The following is a 22,051-nucleotide window of genomic DNA, read 5'->3' as shown; positions in this document are numbered from 1 at the left end:
TACGTAGTGCGCGTACGTAGTGCGCGTCAGTAGCTTTTGCCATGATCGACGAAAGTCTACCTTAAAAATGCAATTGATTCTACCTTACTATAATATGTTCTTGAGATGAATCACGGAGACAGTCACTTGTATCCAGGAAATTGGAAAATTGGTGTAGCATTATTATGATATGAATAAAATGCTTCATCTTCTAACATAATGTGACAGCAGTTTATTATAAGACTAACCCGCGGCTTCGCCCGCGTGGATTTAAGTTTTAAAGATCCCGTATAACTCTCAGGCATAATATAGCTTTCTACCGGTGAAAGAATTTTTAAAATCGGTTCAGTAGTTCCAAAGATTACCCTCTACAAACAAACTTAACGACATTACCTCTGTAATATTATAGTATAGATGTATCCGTCTTTAGATTGCCTTATAATAATCGTTGCATCTTATGCACATTCACGTTTAGCTCTGGACCATGGGTTTTATTTTCTTTTAACTGTATCCTGTCAGTCAGTTCCTTTTAACTACAAAATACAAATAAATGAAATGATAATAAAAAGGATCTACTTTTACTACACTCATAAAGCTATAGTAAGTATTTGTAAACATTCAAGTAGCGAATTAGGAATTAGGTAACACTAGCTGATGCCCGCGACTTCGTTCGCGTGGATTTAGGTTTTTGAAAATCCTGTGGAAACTATTTGATGTTCCGGGATAAAAAGCTGCCTATGTATTAATCCAGGGTATAATCTATCGATTTTAAAAAAAAGTTAAATTGACCCGACTATCTACAAGAGACGGCGCGTATAAAAATTATTTCTTGTAAAGTAAGTACCTAGATAGAAAATGTATTTCGTGTTTTTCTGATATTATTATGTTAGTAGGTAGGTACGAATGCGAACAACGCTGACGAGGTGGGAAGGGAGGCCATAACCTAGTTAGATGTGTCTAGGATTAACCGATTAAGTGCGTTATTTTAAGCCTAACCAGCTAGGTGCTGGTTCTGCGACTTTATAGGGCATCAATTAATATATAAATACACTAATTGTTATTAATTTAATTTTGTTTGTTTGCTACTTCTTTACGCCTCTACTCCTTAACCGATTGCAACGTTTGCCAAAAACGTTAACATTACCTGGAGCAGAGCGTTGAATACATTTTATCCCGGGAAATAAGGGATGTCTTCGTCCTTCAGTATTTTAAAATAACTTAAAATAAAAGTTTAATAGTCATATTTCAAAATGAAATGGGAGTAATGGAAGTCAAAATAATATGTAAGTGTAGTTTACAAAACTTCTGACTTCTAATATTATAATTTATTTTTTAAATATTTTGTAAATAAATCATATTTTTTTTCTAAGTATCATATAAAGGCAAAAATGAATTCTTCTGGCAGGACTGTATAATATTAGTCCACATTGTAAGAATTTCATTCGGGAAAATACGTACGTTTATACGAGTCAGTTTATGTGCAGAAACGTATAATATGTTTGTATGTATATTACATTTGAACGGTTTACGTACGTAAATGGCACCACTTAGATAGCAACAATGAAATGATATTTCTGTCGGCCGTCGCTTGTGCCGACGTCAGCCAGTAAAACTTGATGTTGGTTGTGTATTTTTGGTATCGCGTGTTTCTCAAGAAAAGTTAAAGGTTGTATTAAATTTACGTTGGGGGGGTGGTGCCGTGAGTCATCCATTCTGCGCACTAGGCCACTAGGCCCTAGGGTGAACTGCGTATGCGTAGGATGAGTGACTTAGTTTGGGGTCCGTTTTTAGTCTGTAGCTTTCCTCCGTGTCTTGGAGAGCATAGGTATTAAAGCCGTCAGTCCCTGCCATCATCACTAACAGTAACATCTGATAAATAATAATCGTTAAACCTAAGAGAATAAATCGTATAGTAGAGTCACTCGCTTGACTCGCTCCAGCAATGCGCGGGGCTGCAATTGCTTGTACAGTATGGCATAATATTATTGTAAATTGAAAACAGCAACCGCACAGTTTCTTGCTGGTTCTTCTCGGTATCAACGGCATTCCGGACCAGGGGTAAATTATTTGACAATTCAAAAGCACTTGTAAAAGTTTACTTGAATAAAATATATTATTCTATTCCATTCTATTTTATTCTATTCCACTCTACTCTATTCTATTCTAGTCGTATGCCGATAGATCAGAGAGCCCGCCATATTATTATCTCGAGAAAACTCTCACCGACATAAATTATGGAATGGATGAAGACCCTCAGTGTGAGGAATACAACGCTCGAAAACATAGCAATGACAAATGTGGCTTTTCCAAATTCACTGTTTGCACTGTGGCCTGTGTTTTCTATTAAAAGGTCATGAATTTTGGTAAACTAACGATTCCATGGCTACATTTTTTCGGCTCTCATAATATAATTCATCAGTTTTACAAAGCAGTTAATTTAGATTTTCAATGGGGCTTTCAGATGAAAGAAGTAAAATGATTATGCTATCGACTTTGCACGCGTGTTTTTAACTATTAAGTTGTACAGGTGTCAGGTATTATGTATTTTGTATAATACGGAACTTTCTCTGAAACATAGATTCCGTTCCATTCCTTTACGCCCTTTTCCGTTCTGCACTTTTAGAAATTATTAGAGCTTACAAAAAGCCAGACGCGGCAGACTCTACTCACTCAATCGAGATACATTTATAGGTATAGTACGCGACAGGCGGGGGGACGCCCAGTCTCATACCCCAATTGCTATCTCAACCTATCTCATGGCTCATGACTCGTACTTTCTTAGCCGTATTCTCTTATTTGAGTGACCGTTATTATTGTGAACTACGTAATCGAGTTCAACTAAGTAGAACATGTTGCATGTTTTGAGTTGCAGTGAAGTGGGGAAGCCATGTAACTCACGTTTACCTTATGAGCACGCCACCATTGACTGTATTATAAACCTACGTGCTCTATGAATATAATTTGAGGAATTTATTTTTTACTATTTTAAGGCGATATAATCACAGCTAAGTCAGAGTTATTGTTGCGGTTAACGTTTTGTAATAATAATAAATAATATAAATAATAAATAATAATAAGAATACTTACTGGGCGGGTTTACCTACTTTACCAACAATAAGGTTATTCATAACACTAAGCAACCCCTCATTAACTTACTATGTTAGCCATACAGCGCGGTTTCCCAAACCAATTGGAAGAAAGATTTTAATCTTCAACCAATTTATATCGCTGGTTTCAACAAATTCTGCCCAATATAAGGTCTGTCTGAGCTATCTCCTACTTCTAGGATTAGACAAGCTTATTTTAGTCTTTAACAATGTACAACGACTACGACAGGTTGAGGTGGCAATCGGGGCATGAGGCGGGGGGACGCCCCGCATACCCGCACGTCATCCGCGCTCGCCCGCACTGAGTTAGCGCAGGGACTGTGTGCGGGGCGTTCCCTCCCCGACTGCGATCTCGAGTCTCGACCTGGCGCGTACTATTCATATTACATAGTTATAAATAGCAGGCTCTTTAATCGTGTTTACAACCTTATTTGCCTGTGTATTGTGGTTAAGCGGCTACGAACACTCATATAGGTCCCAATAGGTTTTTCTAAAGTGGTCATAGAAAACGTACCGCATTTAGCTTTTTACAAAGGCACCTACACAATTGTGATCAACTTCCATAAAGCGACAACCGCTTGAGCTTGAATTGTTCTTTGTTACAGAGAATGAACGGAGAATCAAAGCGAACAACAGAGAATACAACGCGCAGTTCCGCTACGCCGTAAGTTGGTGCTTTTTAACTTCTTATTATTATGTAATTATATTTTAGTCACTTGTATTAACCTTATATTTAAAACAGAGAAAAAACATATTTTACAATAACTTGTCAAAAACATTTTAAATAATTTTTCGTACCTGTTACAGAAAAGTGCTTAGTAAAAATTATGAGCCTATTCGACTGCAGCACGAATGTGCGTGTCTAGTGCGTATTTCAATTGTTTAATTCGTAGTTACGTAGTAAAAGAACGTAAAAGTTAAATAAATCTTATAATATAATAGCTTATGGTCGCGACTTCGTCCGCGTGAACTACACAAATCTCAAACCTAGGAAAGAGTAGGGGTTGAATTTTCAAAAATCCTTTCTTAGCGGATGCCTACGTCATAATAGCTATCTAAATCTAAATGTTATAGCTATCTGCATGCGAAACAGCCCGATCCGTCCAGTAGTTTGAGCTGTGCGTTGATAGATCAGTCAGTCAGTCACCTTTTGCTTTTATATATTTAGATTATATCCACAGTCAAAATGAACGACTAGGTAGTAGGTAGGTAGGAATATTGGTGAGTCAAAGATTAGCCGTCTAGGGTGTGTTTTCTTGGCAAAGTTACAGTTTATTGAGCTTTGTTGAATCTCTCAATGGAGTCTCAGTAAGCGAATAACATTTTGCGTATTGTAGGTTATAATATACGTCCTCGTACCTAGACGGCGTCGATAGGTATACGGTCTTCCGGCGTCGTTGGCACACGTTATACGAATATTGCAACAAGTTTAAGATAGAGGTCAAAGATACATACAATCTAGGTTTGAATAAACCCTTTGTATAATATTGTGATTTGTGACACACCTTATGGTTGTAGACTTAAGCGTTTTAATTTCCCACTTAAAAAACATTGTGCTGGTACTGGTACTCGTGGTTATTAAGTTGTTAAGGATTTATGAATGAATACTCAAACCAGAATACAATTCATGTTCTCTGAGCGAAGAAAGCGCATAGTGCGTGCCTGCAAAGAGAAAAATAGCATAGTAATTTATAGTTATTTGACTTGCCATCCTTGTCTTTTGACTTAGTACTTGGAAAACTTAATTGGTCACCAATCACTATGTTTTGTTGTGACAGAACAACTACATCAAGACGTCGAAGTACTCGATTGTAACGTTCCTGCCACTGAACCTGTTGGAGCAGTTCCAGCGACTGGCGAACTTCTACTTCCTGTGTCTGCTGGTGCTGCAGCTGATCCCGGCCATCTCGTCACTCACTCCCATCACGACCGCGATACCGCTCATTGGAGTGCTCGCCCTCACTGCCGTTAAAGACGCTTACGACGACTTTGTGAGTTGTAATTAATTACACTTTCCTAGATTTTTTATGAAAAATAGGTTTTAGTTCGTCTACAATCATACCTACGTAATAATTCTCAGATTTATGTACTAGGTACACACATTATGCAAAGAAGAAGTGTTTTGTATTATAAAAAAATATTTGTACAGTATTGTAAAAGTAATTGAAAAGCAATGATATCGTCTACATTGAGAAAACACCTTTGAAATGATTCCTGTATGAATAACGTTTCATGCAAGATTTTTCAACCTCAATTAATATAAGTAATAGGAATTCCAACTACCAACGCTTTTCGATGAAGTAATGGTGAAGAAGTATCAAGACTGACAAATTTCTGTGAAAAAGAGGTGTTAATAAGTACTAATTTTGCTATTCATGTAATCTAATCAATATAGCCTACTTTACCTATCTGAAAATATTTTTACCCGGGGAAAATAATTGCTCTACTTTTATTTATTTATTTTGAACACAGCATGTATCCAGCCATTTCAGTCAATTAGGTTTAATTACGGATTTATGTAGGTATTACCACTACAGAATTAGCACAATAATTACCTCTGGCATGCTCCTGGGATTGTTGAGGTATGTATGAAATATAAAATGTACTCCTAGCTTAGTATTTTAAATGCATGTATTAAATACGAGTACATATATGTATGTTAAGAGCTCTAATTAAACGTTTTATTATGTAAATAAATAATAATTGTCTTAAGCCGTTAATTGCATAGTACTTGAACATACGTAACAAATAATAGATAAATAATTAATTAATTATGCTAGGAACATTTATCTTATATTATTCAATTGTATGTGCTACGTGGTATTTTCCGGACTCGACATGAATCATGATTTAAATCCACTACCTCTATTGAAAGAGATTTTTACTATATTGTGAGGCTTGGCGTATGACATATAGGTAAATGGATGCCTGCGACTTCGTCCGCGAGGATTTAGTTTTTTTTATCCCGTGCGAACTGTTTGATTTTCCGGGATAAAAAGTAGCCTATGCTCGTCTCCAGGATGCAAGCTATCTCTGTACCAAATAGGTAGATGATGCCCGTAACTTAGTCGGCGTGGATTAAGGTTTTTAAGAAACCCGTAGAAATTGTTTGTTTTTGTCCGATGGGCACACAAACGGACAATTACACGTTTATTATACTAGTAGAGTCTAAGAGATGCTAGGTCCCATAACTTCTTTAACGGTATGTATTGGTTGCAGCAACGTCACCAAAACGATTCCCAAGTGAACCACAGAAGGGCGAAAACTCTTCGCAATGGCAAGCTTGTGGAGGAGAAGTGGGCGTCTGTTCAGGTGGGAGACGTCATCCGGCTGGAGAACGACCAGTTCGTCGCGGCCGACATCCTGCTGCTCAGCAGCTCCGAGCCCAACGGCCTCTGCTACATTGAGACTGCTGAGCTGGATGGGTACGAATTTTCTATCCGATTACAGCTGTTGGTGTCACCTAAAAAAATAAAAACCAGTCAAGTGCGAGTCGGACTCGCACAGAAGGGTTCGGTACTACCGTTACCAATTCTAATGCAGCATCTCTTCTCTCTATTATTGCCCTCTATCTCCACCACTAAATTGGATAAGGATGACACTTCCGCATATATTTTTTTGTTGCTCGAGCTGAACGTGTATGGGGACACCTAGAGGCTGTCAAGAAAGCCCAATAGCTTTTTGTAGAGATATAAACAATAGAATAATGTTATCAATTTTATTCACCTCATGACTCCAAGTATACAGAGTTTAAAAATCGAATGTAGAAAATTGAATTGTTGGCAAGAAGTCAAATACATTATTCATTGTCTTATTCATTCAGTATTAAGATACACTCGTTTTTATGCAATATTTGTAACCCCGTCGTATCGCCCGTTGATAACAATTATTATTTTTTCCCACAATTTTCATACTTTGATCTTACAAATGATTCATTGTTTGTTTTTATTAATTAGTTTATCTTATTCTTTACGCATATTCATATATTAAATCATATACAAGCATAAATATATAATCGAGGTGTCAGTCTATTAATGTAAGAGTATCTTTTGTCAACAATTTCGCGGTAATTTGTACGCTCGGTCTTTTTATCCCCTACATATATTGGGGATGAATTTTCGAAAATCCTTTCTTAGTGCCACCCACTGAAAAAAGTCAGCTATGTCCTATGATCCCTGAGATGAGATGTTGCCGATGGGAAGTCCCACTAGTTAGTAATAAACTGGCTCAACTGACATACACCAGCTTACACTGCTGGTTCTAAGAAAACTGTAACTAAACGGTTTTTGTACAATAAAATATTTTTATAATAATTGTAATCGGAGGAAGCATTATTATTATAGAAAACAGTATTTTTTGTCTGCCTGTGCGCGCATTACTTTGGAACTAGTACCCTATAACGTAGAGCTCCACTTCATTAAGAAAAGATTTTCCGAAATTCCACACGAGCGAAGCCAGGATGGCTCATCTTGTTACTAGATAGGTACAAATTAATTACGCTTGACCTAGACCGTCTAATTTCTGTTATCAAATAATGATAAAAGGTCTGCTTTATCTATTAGTAGGTTAAAAGTTATAAAGGTCAACTTTATAACTTTGTTTTATCTTTTTTAATTAATTTAAAATTTACGTGTGGGTATGTAAAGGTTATTGCGAGGAAACTCCTTAGGGGAAATTACATTTTCTTTACCAAGTTACTGCAAAAAAATGAGCTCTGTAAAACCAACAAAAACATAGATTTTTTAATTATTTTTCATAGATAAAAATTGGGTCTAGTTTTACCAAATTCGCATGTGCTCTTTATGCAGTCTCACCTGTATAAGTTTTTGTTAAACTGATTTAGCTACTGCCTACTATGGTATCATGAAAATAGGTCCATCATAAATATAAAAACCGGCCAATACGAGTCGGATTCGCGCACGACGGGTTCCGTACCAGTAGGTATCTATTAAAAGAAAAATGACGATTTGTATGGGAGCCTCCTTAAATATATTACACGGTTCATGAAATACAGCCTGGTGACAGACAGACGGAAAGCGGAATTTTAGTAATAGGGTCCCGTTTTACGCTTTGGGTACGGAACCCTAAAAACGTCTAACAGTTTGGCCCTACTATCGGGATTCGACAAATGATTCGTTATAACGCAAATTATGTGGCCGGCGACTATTGTATCTTTCCGCATATTCGCGCTGCTAATACGTATAGGTTTTTTTTTAAATCACGCGGAAACTTTGTTTTTCCGGGAATTATCTAATAACCACAGGAACGACTATTCGCTGTCACAGAATGTCGCGTGTACTGATTTGCCATACTTATTTAAAAACTCGTCAAACACAAAATATTCGCCGTATCCCGAATAGTGGCCAGTTGTTTTAACGTATGCCGAACTCGCTTCGAAATCGGGCTACGATATCAATCAATCGATCGATTTGCCGAATCCCGATAGTGAAGCCGCACTATCAAAGAAATGTTGAGAATGTTGTATTATTATTGCAGGGAGACGAACTTAAAATGTCGTCAGTGCCTTCTGGAGACGGCCGCCATGGGCCAGGACGATGCACAACTGGGCGCGTTCGACGGCGAAATCGTCTGCGAAACGCCCAACAATCTACTTAATAAGTTTGATGGTAATTACGTCGATTCATTTCTTCACAAATGAAACTGCAACTGTCTTTTAGTACTAAATCATGCAGATAACTACAAAAATTACAACTATTTCTTGTATTCTTTTTATACCGACTACGTATAGTTTATTAGAAGGTAGTCAATACTATAGTTATTATGTACGACTTTTTAGGTCTCTCACAACAATAATGATGGCTTTCATTCAGTGAAGATCACTGAGGTGGCGAATAACCCCCCTAGTGATAAGAATGACATATTAGATAGTTAAAAAAAACACGACGTTTGGATTTGAATGGCTTTACACACAATACAACATAGAACATAGAATAGATTTGTCTCCAGATGGCAGTAAATACGATAAGATAAAAAAATACGAGACATTTCACCACGATTAATAGCCTCATCTGGTCACAGAAGGCCTGGCCATTTCTTGCGCAACGGATATCAGCCTAGCTGTCCAGCGCGGAAATGCAGCCAGTATTTTTGGTACCATTCAACGCGGGCACGATTTGTATAGATAAGGCTAGTTTTAAGTTTTATTGTAATATAGCCGCGACTTCGTACGCGTGGAATTAGATTTTTTAAAAATCCCGTGGGAACTCTTTGATTTTCCGGGATAAATAGTATAAAGGGATAGAGCCTATGTCACTCTCCAGGTCTTTATCTATACCCATGCAAAAAATCACGTCAATCCGTTGCACCGTTGCGACGTGATTGAAGGACAAACCAACAAACAAACACACTTTCGCATTTATATAAGGGTACGGTATTGTAATATTTTCAGAGAGAAATATGACTATCCAGAATAAATATATCAATACGAGGAAAAGTATTTCAAGTACCTACCCATCGCTCCTTGATATATTTTTCCTTCTAATATACTCGTAAGGCACGCAGCAATTGAACTATCATAATGTAGTGACTTGCTAAGTATTTATGCACGTCCTGTTTCCTTATGACTATTGACTGGTGTAATTAAGCACGAATAAGAGGATACTGGCACCGATTCCGTTGTCTTTCTCTAAACTAAATTTAGAGGTTCTGCATCCTTTTCTTTTTAACTATGCTACAAAAGGGACAGAACATGAACTTTACATTTAAAGACTCTAAATTTTAGTGCACGCTACAAATTTAAACATTAGGCTCGCAACTGTGCGCTAAAATCACGGGTTTTACCATCTAAAAATTAAATTTAAAACTGTCAAACTGCATCTGTCCTTTTCATATTACATTAGTAAGAAGAGGATGCGAATACTCTAAAATTTGGTTGTGCCCAGAATCAGTACCATTGCTTGCGTCGAAGACGTTGTTGGTAATCTAAATACAATCGAATAGTCGCATGATAATGGGGACATACATTTCATATCCGCCGTAATCGTCAGTTTAGCTCGACGACCTGATTTCTGATTTCACTGGACTATTTATTGCAATTCATTTTATGTCGGTTTTCAGGCATTCAAAGTAAAAAGAATGCATACTGCAGCCTTAGCCTGTCAGTTACTTTACACTAACTAGTTCCAATACATAAGCTGGCGGGAAAAACGGAAGATGGAAGGGCGATATCATATCTTAGCGGTGCGAATAGGAAAGCGAGAAAGCGAAAGTCGTGCCCGTAAAATGTTGATTACGTCGCAGGGTTCAAAATTCAGACCTCTATGATGCCTTGCGGGGCGATGATAAATGATGAATCGGATAGAGAAGAGTTCTTGCGTTTTCAAAATAAGTATAGTCCGCCACAGGTCGAGATGGCAGTCAGGGCATGAGGCGGATACGCTCCCGCGCTCGCCCGCACCGGGTTAACGCGGGAGCTGTGCGGGGCGATCCCTCCCCGATTGCTATCTCAACCTGTCGCGTACTATATAATTACTATCCTGTGGAATACCGACATACAACCTTTCTATAAAACCGGTCAAGTGCGAGTCGGACTCGCACACTTAAGGGTTCCGTACCATCGTACAAGATATTTTAATTTTTTTGTGCAAGTCTGTAAGTTAATGACGACAGCCCATTCATCTAAAGGGCATCACATATAGGGCATCTATATGTGATTTAGTAAATTAATTTTTTTATGAACACATTTTTATGTGATGTTACCACAAATTCACTCTTTTCGGATTTATCAATCATTCTATCAAATTTCATGATTCTAGGTCAACGGGAAATACCCTGTAGGTTTTCTTGACAGACACTACGGACAGACGGACAGCCAGACAGTCAACAAAGTGATCCTATAAGGGTTCCTTTTTTCGTTTTGAGGTACGGAACCCTAATAATAAAATACCTACCTCTACTACTTTTTCAAATTATGTAACGAACCTACTTATCGTTAATCAAAAATGCTATTCGCGTCTCCTCTTGCAATATCGCATAAATGCTAGAATACTATATTGCAGAAAGTTCCGCGCACACTGCAATCTGCGGTTTTGTAACTAAGCGATCGTTTGCTGCAGAATTAGAATGTAGGTAATTGACGGCAACGCGATTGCATTGTGAATTGCTGGATTTTTTACTTATTGCCGCATCGTTATTAGGGTTCATCTCACTCCTTAGTCTGGGTTTTTCAGCTGCTTGCATTATTTAAGATAGGTAGCTCCCCATGTTATAGTACATGACACGTTGAAATGATGGGAAGGGAACGCCTCGCACAGCCCCCGCGCTAACCCAGTGCGGGCGATCGCAGGTGACGTGCGGGCGTGTCGAGCGTCCCCCCGCCTCATACCCCGATTGCTATGTCAATCTAAGAGTACTTCTACTAAGACTACTCTACACCTACGAGCATGCTTTAAAACATGGCGGCCCATTACCAGTCAGCAGTGTTGCATGTAATAAAGAAAGGCATTTGGTTGATAATGGACCGTGCATCGCGCAGGCACGCTGAGCTGGCGGGACCAGCACTTCTCGCTGGACAACGACAAGATCCTGCTGCGTGGCTGCGTGCTGCGCAACACGTCGTGGTGCTACGGCGTGGTGGTGTTCGCGGGCAAGGACACCAAGCTCATGCAGAACTCCGGAAAGACCAAGTTTAAGCGCACCAGTATAGATAGGCTACTTAATTTTCTTATTATAGGGGTAAGTACGACATTCGATTCGTTCAATTAACACAATTTTTCTCAAATCTAAATCTAAATCTTAATCAGCCTGTGCTGTCCCACGTCTGGGCAAAGGCCTCCCTCCGATCCTTCCACAGTTTTCTATTTCGTGCCTCTTCAGGCCACGTAACTGTAAATTTATCTAATTCATCACGCCAACGTCGCCTCGGCCGACCACGCTGGCGTTGATGATTCTGGGGCGTCCAAAAAGAAGCAGATTTTGCCCATATCTGGCATACGGCACACATGACCTGCCCAGTCCCATTTGAGTAAATGACGTGTCGATATCGGTAAAGTTGCGTTTTCACGGGTAAACCTATGTAGAACGATTTGGCTAGTTTCACGAAGTCGTTCTACAGCACGAAATCGCAGTCGAAACAGCATAAACGAAATATGGCACCAATTAAAGTCGGTTCAGCGAATTGTTATTCGTAGGTCAGCGAGAGTCAAAATTATTTGTGACGTATTGATGCAAGAAATTATACAAATTCTAAAAAGATAATGACATAAGGGCATGTGACCATTTACCAGCCATTTTCTGTCCCTAAAAAGCTATAAAAACATAAAATAAATAAATTTAGTCGGACAATAGCAATAGCAAATGTCGCACGACGCGGTCGAACTTTTGTAGCTGTCTACACGCTCGACATGTCTCGTCTTTACTGTAGTCGAATCGAAATTAAAGCCCAAGTACTTGGCCGAAATATTGTTTACACGTTTGATTAATCTAATGACCGACAAAATGTTTCTACCGAGGTCAACTAGTGAAAACGCAGTTTAACGTGAGTCGTGTGGTGTCCCCAGATAGTGCTGTTCCTGCTGTCGATGTGCGTGTTCTGCACGGTGGCGTGCGGCGTGTGGGAGTGGCTGGTGGGGCGCTACTTCCAGGCGTACTTGCCGTGGGACACGCTGGTGCCGGCCGAGCCCTCGTCCGGCGCCGTCGTCATCGCGCTGCTCGTCTTCTTCTCCTACGCCATCGTCATGAACACTGTCGTGCCTATATCGCTCTACGTTTCCGTCGAGGTGACTATTGTGGCTGTGGCTATACTCTAATCCACGGGAAAGTTAGTATAGGGCTCTATGTAACGTAATCCCATGCAGATGAGAGATACAACAATCTCAGTGGGCGTTAATCATTTTGAGGCACCAACCAATCACTAACATGATTTCAAAAAACATTCGCAATTCACCTCGTAAATCTTTTTAAAAACATTCGAAATTCAATTTGAAAACATAGTTTCGTTTGTGATTGGTTTGTTTTTTTTTTTTTTTTTTTTTTCTACCATAAAGCACCATTATAAAATGGTAGCTTTATTGCTACTACCATCTAGCCTATGGGCTAATAAGTAATATTATTCTAGCTTAAACTTCTACTTATGATTAATTTTTAAATCTAATTTACAGTCCAGTAACTGTCCTTAGTTTATTCTAACACGTACTTACAGTTCACTATGTTCTTGTGACCTAGAAAAATAAAGTAGCACAAGCACTAATACACAAACGCTGCACTTATGTACTTTTTAACACTAATTCGAACGGCTTGGTTCTTTTGAGCCTCCTTTTGATGTCCATGTTATCTAGAAGCTTCACAGCCTCCAAATTAACATGATGGCGAAGTCGATGTTGGTGAGCTTCTGCGTACTTTTGGATGATTTTGTTTACGAACTCTATCTTAAGGTCCCTGTGGAGATCGTGATTTCTTACATACTAGGGTGCATTTGTTATTTCCCTGAGTACTTTGTTCTGGAATCTCTGTATTACTTGAACATTGGTCGGTTTAGTACACCCCCAGAGTTGTATACCATACGTCCATACAGGCATCAGAACTTGCTTGTATAGCATAAGTTTATTATGTAATGAGAGCGTTGAATGCCTTCCAAGCAGCCAATACATTTTTTTGTAGCGTAATTCTAACTCCTCACGTTTCTTTTTAACATGAGCTTTCCATCGAAGCTTTGTGTCTAGCGTCATACCCAAGTACTTCGCTGTATTTACGTAGGGAATAAGTTGCCGATTTAGATAAATTGGGTGATATTTTGGTAACTTATTGGTAAAATCTATATGCATAGATTTCGACTCGTTTAGCTTAATTCGCCACTTTATAGTCCAATCGTTGACTTTATTTATGGCAGCTTGAACTTTTTCTACTGCTTCTTCGTGACTTTCTCCAGTTGCTATTATGGCAGTATCATCAGCGAATGTTGCAATAGTGTTATTTTCTAGTGCTGGAATATCACAGGTGTATAATAAGTACAGGACCGGACCTAAGACACTTCCTTGTGGTACCCCAGCTTTAATTTCCTTGAGTTCAGAATACGCATCTTCTTGACGAACTCTAAACCACCTATTTGAGATGTATGATTCAAGAATATCAGCAAATGACTTTGGTAGCATATTTCTGAGTTTATAGATAAGCCCTTCGTGCCACACTTTATCGAAAGCTTGCGCTACGTCTAAAAAGACTGTAGAACACACTTTCTTATTTTCTAATGATTTCTCTATTATGTCAGTAATTCTGTGGACTTGATCTATCGTTGAGTGTTTTCACGGAATCCAAATTGGTGATCTGGTATTAATTTTCTCTCCTCTAGTATAGGTTTTAGTCTCTTGAGTAACAGTTTTTCAAATAATTTTGAAATAACTGGTAATAAAGAGATTGGTCTGTATGACGTTGTTTCATGGGGTGGTTTCCCCGGTTTAGCGATCATAATAACTTCAGCAACTTTCCATAACTCAGGTACATGTCTCAGTCTAAATGATGCATTTATGAGATTGGTAAGTTTCACTAAAGCTTTCCGAGGTAGGTTTTTTAAAATTTCTCCGGTAATGAGATCATATCCTGGAGATTTTTTTTTGCTTAAATTGAACTTTATTTCTTCAGTTACTTCCTTTGGTGTGATTGGTTTGTGACTCTAAATGGGTAACGCCCACTGAGATTTTTGTCTCTAACGTTCCATGGGATTACGTAACAGAGAGAGCCCTATACTAACTTCTTTCTGTAGATAGAGTATAGTAGTTACATGCGGAGCGTGTAGTGGTCGTTCACGCTGCGTTTACGCTTGGTGAGCTGCGCACGAGCGGAGCCTATGTATTCGTGGCGTTAAATGTGGACGTATGACGAGCCTACAATAAACACTGTCCTGCATCCTCCCTCGAACGTAGAATATTCCGTTATTCTTCAAAAACAAGTGGTGGAGCGCGTCGAACGTAAATCGAACGTTCTAGGCGTGATCTAGGTATAAGTGCTCGTTCGAAGCTTGTAAGCCCGTCTACTCTATGCGAATTTGAACCGTTGCATGCTTGATTCGCCAAGTGTAGACGCAGCTTTAATGGCCTCCTGATCGAATTGCAGCAACGGCGCCCAGTCTCAAGAGACTATCTAACTACGCAGAAGACATTAAAGTGCACAAGTGTATGGTACAAATTCAGGTGTACTCTATTCCATTACCCTCATAGTCCGATAGGAAATTAGACACGACCGGAAAGAGACCAGGCCCAGAACGTTTTTACGTGCTCTTCGAGGTACGTAGGTGTACCACCGCCAACTTGCCACCTCTGGGCTGTTTGTACTGGGAATATTTTGACAGAAATGTCCAACAACTTTTCAGACAATGCTGCTGCGATGACTATTCCCCTTTCAAGCTGATTGTAAAGTTGGAGTGTACAAGTGTTCTTCGCATGTTGTATGTTTTCATAAAATAAATAAATTAAAAAAAAAACGTACAAAGAAAGTAACTCAAGCTCAGTATAGCACAAATACTAAGGACGAATATTGTCAGTCAAAAGTAAAGAAATTTTAAGGAAACAATTTGACGATATCCCCCTTTTCTCGGGTTACCTTAAGTGATTCTTTAGTGCGTAATTTGTACACCACAACGGCTCGTCGTTTCTTATACCGCGGTGATCCAACTTGGTGTACCTTTGTAAATACACGACCGTCGGTCACGATCACGGCTTCAATTAAACACTTGAATATATTTGTTCCAGGTAATAAGATTCGCCCAGAGTTTTCTAATAAATTGGGATGAAAAAATGTATTATGAAAAGTCTGGAACAGCCGCTAAAGCGCGCACCACAACATTAAATGAAGAACTAGGTAATCATATACAATTTATATAAAATATATTTCAAATACAATTTTATTTCAAGTTACAATGAACACAATGAGATTTTATAATATTATGACATTCCCGACTAGGCGCTAGGATAACCTGTATTGCAGAGAGTTGTTCCTACTTCCTATTGAGGAACTATTTGTACCTATTCTAAATTGCATTTACTAACGATACCCTAAAACTTCTTCCGAGTGGATTAGGGGTTTCCTGCAGGAACTCTTTGATTTTCCGGGATAAAAAGTATCTCATGTCTTCAGGATACAAGCTAGGCTCTGTGTCACGTCAGATCAGTTCAGTGTTTGAGCCGTAAAAAAACAACAAACAGACAGACAGTTCCTGTTGCGTTAATAATATTACTTAGTTTGTATTTTAAAAGCATATAAAAATAAAATAGCAATACTTTCGTCATGTAAAATTTTATTTTATTGGATTTATTTTATTTACTCAGATGTCTCATGAGTCATGAGAAACCATTGCTGTGTTAACAATTTTACCGTCACTTCTCTCCGATCAATCCTTTATTGCCGAAAATTGTGGCCCTGGCGAGATCCTAACCTCGAACGGTTTAAAGTATTGTTTCCATCGCTTCTAATGGCGGCCATTATAGGCAACGACAACTTCTTTGATTACTTGTTGTTCTTGTTTACGCTGGCAAAATGAACACAAAGTCCTTTATCCTGACCCGTAATGCTTACACTAGACGCGCGGTTGTATGCTCTGCTCCCGCTTTCCGACGCGTGCGACGTCACTACTCGTCACCATCATCAGAGCATTCAAGAAGTTTAGCGTCAACTTTTCCAAATTATTACTATCAATTGGAGCCGAAAGGCTATCTACCATCATAACCACGAGTGGAGGTAGTGGATAGTTGTAGAGAAAAGTCGGTCTTTACGAACATACACTTGGCTTTTATTATGTATATTGATTGATTTCAGGTCAGATCCAGTACATATTTTCCGATAAAACTGGCACTCTAACACAGAACATAATGACATTCAATAAATGTTCGATAGCAGGTGTGTGCTATGGGGACGTGATCGACGAAAACACGGGCGAGATCATGGAACTAACGGACGTAAGCATTATTGTCACTTCAACTTGTTTTCTATAATATTATTCACAAGTAGACTCAATTTCACTAGAGTTTCCACCAGTTTGCATGTAGGCTGTTCCATAAGAAGTCCAGCACCATACAATTTTATACGTGCAAAATTGTGAAGATATTATAAGCACGGTTCAGACTGCATTTATTTGCATGTTTTTGACTTTTTTGCGACACAATAGAAGATAGATCTTTTCAGTGAACATTGAATATTTTGTCCGTTTTTAATAGCTTTGGACTTTGTGTGGGTTTTATATGTCATTCAGATTACTGAGAAACATTACGAATATTAACGTTCTGTGTTTATGTCAATAAGCTGTGAAAATGTTGGTATCCATGTTCATACATTTTCCTCATTAATCAATACACTGATTGTTGACATCACATTTGTGCGTTAAACTTTTCGATGTAGATTTAATTGGTCGTGTTTAACTTATGTACGTTGTCCTACGATAAGATCTGTACACAATCTACCACCCAGATATTATATTAGCAGTTTTAGAAGTATTACAATTGCTTGCATGTCTACAACGTTGCAATACAGTTTATGATAAAGGGTTGCCTCGTGTTTTGTTTTGCATTTAAATAAAAACTATCCGATACAAAAAAAACCATTTAACATAGTGGATATTGTTTGGATGAGTAAAATTAGACATTTTAGTCACAGTTAAAACCCATTTTCCCTAGTAAAACTAGCGCTCAGAATAAAATCCGACCACCCCGATTCCACGCAGTTTTCTGTTCTATCACTAGAGTGTTTTTGTAAAGCGAGAATCCAGAAGCTTGCAACGGTCCTGAATGAAGAGAACCCACAAAGAGCTAAGTGGAGTGAAGAGGAGAGGTGGCGAGCCAAGCGAGCCGGCGACTTCCGTATTGAAACAAAGATCGAGTAGGGAAGCTGAGTCGGCGGACGATAAGGCGTAGCATATTTAAAAAATAAGAGTCAGTCAGCTAGGTAAAACAATTTAATTAGATAAATATGACTGATTAACATTCTAGTGTTTACTAGTTAAAATGGGTTAAACTGCAACATAATATAATAACATAATATTATATAAATTGCAATCAAAAACACGAACCAATTCATCCTCAAAGACGAATACACATACACCAAAAGCAGAACAGAACTGCGTTTATAAAAACTTCATATACGAATATACTTTGTAATCCTACTCACCGAACTTGCATGAAAACTGCAGCGGTTCACTGTTGTTGATAATAAAGATAAAATATTTATCTATAAAGTACAAAACTTCTTCAACGTGAACGTCACACGCTACTTAAAGTTACGCGCAGTTGTCACAAAAATGGTGACTGTTTATAATACTTCAGAAAAGCAATAAAATAACAAATGAAATATAAAGAAACAGGAAATAATTGGGACTGTTACGTATAGCTAGACTGGCAATAAGCAATAACCCCAAATAAAATTTAAAAGTACCAACAACTGGCCGAGTAGTCTTTCAAAGCGCAGAAAACTACGAGTATATTATTATAACAGATAGGTAGAAAGCAAATCGCAAGCGCGACTTGCGTAGACGTACAATGTGGGGGTGGTAGGGCAGTGAGTGACGCGTGTGTCGCGCAGCGCGGCAAGCGGCGCGCCGAGGGGACCAGCGCCGCCCCCAGTGCTGCCGCACCCGTGGGCGCCACGGTCACCGTGACGGCCGCTGTGGGCGCCAACGGAGCACGCGCGCGCCTGCTGGACACCGAGCACGAGCAAGGACGGAGCACGCCCGGCGCCACGCCGCAAGCGCACGCGCACGTACGACACGCACACGCAACTCCTCGCTATAATGACCTTTATACATTGTTGTGCTTAAACAACAAAATGGAGTTCCAGGAAAACAGTGGTGGACTAAGGGTGAGGCGGATGGGGCAGGTCGCCCCGGGCCTCCGCACCTTGAAAATTTCTGTAGTAAAACGCTAAATAGGGTCAGTAAATTAGAGCAAGTTTGAAGTTGGAGACCCTCATAAAATAAATTAATAAAATCATTAATAATTAAGGATAAATTTTCGCGTTCATTTCGCTCACGCTTTTATATCATTGTTTATTAATAGGGTCTTGGATGATGTGATGTTTTGTATAGCTGTAGTTTATGAAGCTAGAATTCATTAATAAAGAGGATAATTAAATAAACTACCACTATACAAAGCATCACATCATTATATTACTTCAGTCCAAGGCCCTATTATTCCTTTCATAGCCTCCTCTGGGAATCGAATCTGCGAAAAATAAGTACATAACAGAAAATGCGGGCCTCATTTAGTAATGCCGCCCCGGGCATCCGACGAGCTTAGTCCGCCGCTGCAAGAAACTCGAACGAGTTTATTGTTTCGTTATTTTAACTGAAAGTTGCAATGTGTATAGGTCTACTGCGAGCATGTTATGTGCCTTGAATTATGCGACAACAAGCTGGCCTCAAACCTATTTCTGGAAAATTCCGGTCAGAAATAGAAAATCAAAATATTTGGTCTTTATTTCTTGGAATATACGAGTAAGATACTAATATATTCTATTAAAAAAATGTTATTGAATCACATTAAAGTAATCCTGCATTTCATTTGATTCTATATTTGTAAATGTTCGCATAATTTACGGCAATATTAAACTCGCTTGTTCTCTTCCTTGCAATATAAACTTTGGGAAGGATAATAAAAAATAACACCTTAATTATGCTAGTGCTGATAACCTGAAAACTTTATTTAATTAATTATGCTGTATTGCAAGTGTACCTACCTCTTATAAAGATCCAACTAATAATATAAAAATAACTTTTCTTGTTTACGGTATACAGTCGTGTGTCTAAGGGGATAGTGTATTGTGTTGCACTAATAAATTATAATAAGAACACTATACACCAGTAACATTTTATGACACATTCTACACCTAATCTTACCATTTCACATCCTAATTCCATAACTTGTCTAACTATACTAATCTATACACATTCTATGGCTAATACTTACAATCATGCAATAAATGAATAAATCTAAATCTAATAGTTATGCATGCTTTTTTGTTCTTTCTGCATTTTGTAACTTTTAATACTTCAGTTATAGTTTGCACAGTGTTGTGTGCTTTTCGCATATATTGTTATTTGTTGTTATTTGCATGCTTATGAATGTTGTAAAATGATAGTCGATTTAGTCTTTGTGTATTCTTTCACGAATTCTTTATTACTAAGTTAACTAAGTTACTAAGTTATTACGAAGCTCTTAATGATTTTTTTTCTATCGAACCTATATATTTTTGGTCCTAAAACGAATTTATTTAATTAAAAAATGTACTGAAAGGACTGACTAAATCTGCCATCTATTATATAAAATTATGAACTGACTGACTAGCACAATACAGCGTATAGTTCAATTCGCTAGCTAGCAACTTAGGGTTTTTCATATCCTAAGAATCTAATATCTGAGCCTCAATAGCTCAACCGGTAAAGGAGTGGACTGAAAACCGAAAGGTCGACGGTTCAAACCCCGCCCGTTGCACTATTGTCATACCTACTCCTAGCACAAGCTTCACGCTTAGTTGGAGAGGAAAGGGGAATATTAGTCATTTTAACATGGCTAATATTCTTAAAAAAAAAAAAACTAAGACTCAAGGAAAGATTTTCAGAAATTCTACCCATGTGAAAAATAGGTTTAGATTTAACTTCATTAAAAGAGATTTATATTAATTCAATGGGGCCGATTCTCTAGTACACAATCTCTAAACTAAACTAAATTAACAGGTCTAAATCTAATGCTATCCTTTTCCGCAAGCAACATTATGAAAGGGATAGCAATAGATTTAGACGAGCCATTTTAGTTTAGTTTAGAGATTGTGTGCAATGGAATTAGCCACAATATTCAATTAACCTTATAATTTTGGAATAATACTTTCACTTGAAAGTATGAGTATTCGGAAAATCTCTGCATAACTATAGTATGTTCAAAACATTTTGTACAGAGCACGGAGCCTTTGGACTTCTCTGACAACCCGGAGTATGAACCGGAGTTCAAGTTCTTCGACTCTAATCTGCAGAAGGCGGTGAAACAAGGCAACCGAAACGTATACGACTTTTTTCGTCTGCTCGCACTCTGTCATACGGTCATGCCTGAACAGAAAAATGGCCGTCTCGAATATCAGGTAACAAACGTTCTTAAATTAACGATTTTAAGCTTATTTCGTGGTTTAACGACATATTTTAATGTAGATAACGGGTACATACCACGATTGATTTTATGGTTTTATTTGTCGATATTTCAACCCAATTGCAAGAGTCGTGGTTACGATAGGACAGCAGTTCTGCGAGAGATGAAGTTCGAGCTGTCATGGGCAGTAGCGAACTACCCTCTTTCTTTTTCTTTTATAAAATACACTCCCAACGTCACTATCAACTTTAGATGTCGTACCAAGCTCGAACTTCATCTCTCGCAGCACTGCAGTCCTTTCGTGGCCAAGACCATCACCCCTATCCACTGAAATGAAAGACGTGTGCTATACAAAATGACAGTTGTTTTTTGTGCCGATTCGTCAACTTGTGAAAGCTGTCACCCCTCCCGCACCGCTCCACTATAACGGCAGGAGCCTACTCAGTTATAAGCGCTATCTATACACTTGTCATTATTCGATCTCACGAAGTCTGGTCAGCCTAGCGTATTAGTGTGAGTAAACCTAGTTGGAATTGACATTTGGCGTGAAATCAATTGACTCGAGCTTACGCATACTAAAGTAATGTAATGTTGCAAAGCAACGAATATTGGTACACAACATTGTAAGATTGCTGAAAGTTGACACGTACGCAAAAACTATACTAAGAATGCCAGTAATTTATGTAATATCAAATTGGTTTTCTTCTTTAGTGTATTAATTTTACTTAAGTGAAGCTAAACCTTCCAGGCGCAGTCGCCCGACGAGTCAGCGCTGGTGTCAGCGGCGAGAAATTTTGGTTTTGTGTTCAGAGAACGTTCGCCTAATACTATTACAATAGAAGTTATGGGTAAAACAGAGGTAAGAAAATAACTATTATTTATTTTCATTGACTT

General features: G+C 38.4%; 1 protein-coding gene and 1 long non-coding RNA gene across 6 annotated transcripts in view; one reads left to right on the top strand and one right to left on the bottom strand.

The window, feature by feature from the left end:
• ATP8B (ATPase phospholipid transporting 8B) overlaps positions 1 to 22,051 on the top strand; it is a 71,789-nt gene that overhangs the window by 38,904 nt on the left and 10,834 nt on the right. For 4 of the 5 annotated variants that reach the window (XM_069504274.1, XM_034977483.2, XM_034977481.2 and 1 more), the window contains 11 exons: positions 3,692 to 3,750; positions 4,865 to 5,077; positions 6,306 to 6,511; positions 8,583 to 8,713; positions 11,581 to 11,780; positions 12,605 to 12,823; positions 15,788 to 15,896; positions 16,851 to 16,990; positions 18,606 to 18,782; positions 20,973 to 21,152; positions 21,906 to 22,016. In XM_069504274.1, coding sequence (XP_069360375.1) covers positions 3,692 to 3,750; positions 4,865 to 5,077; positions 6,306 to 6,511; positions 8,583 to 8,713; positions 11,581 to 11,780; positions 12,605 to 12,823; positions 15,788 to 15,896; positions 16,851 to 16,990; positions 18,606 to 18,782; positions 20,973 to 21,152; positions 21,906 to 22,016 — 1,745 coding nt within the window. The remainder of the gene's footprint in view (positions 1 to 3,691; positions 3,751 to 4,864; positions 5,078 to 6,305; positions 6,512 to 8,582; positions 8,714 to 11,580; positions 11,781 to 12,604; positions 12,824 to 15,787; positions 15,897 to 16,850; positions 16,991 to 18,605; positions 18,783 to 20,972; positions 21,153 to 21,905; positions 22,017 to 22,051) is intronic. The other variant, XM_034977484.2, reaches the window with a different exon arrangement.
• Positions 16,316 to 18,204, bottom strand: LOC138403505 (uncharacterized). Its single transcript, XR_011237768.1, has 2 exons — positions 18,097 to 18,204; positions 16,316 to 17,609 (listed from the first exon to the last, which is right to left on the bottom strand). It is a non-coding gene; the product is annotated as an uncharacterized lncRNA (long non-coding RNA).

This window comes from Maniola hyperantus, chromosome 17 (assembly GCF_902806685.2).
Source record: "Maniola hyperantus chromosome 17, iAphHyp1.2, whole genome shotgun sequence".
In the NCBI taxonomy this organism is placed as follows: Eukaryota; Metazoa; Arthropoda; class Insecta; order Lepidoptera; family Nymphalidae; genus Maniola; species Maniola hyperantus.
The sequence above is the reverse complement of the archived record's forward strand: the minus strand, read 5'-3'. Positions and strand labels throughout refer to the sequence as shown.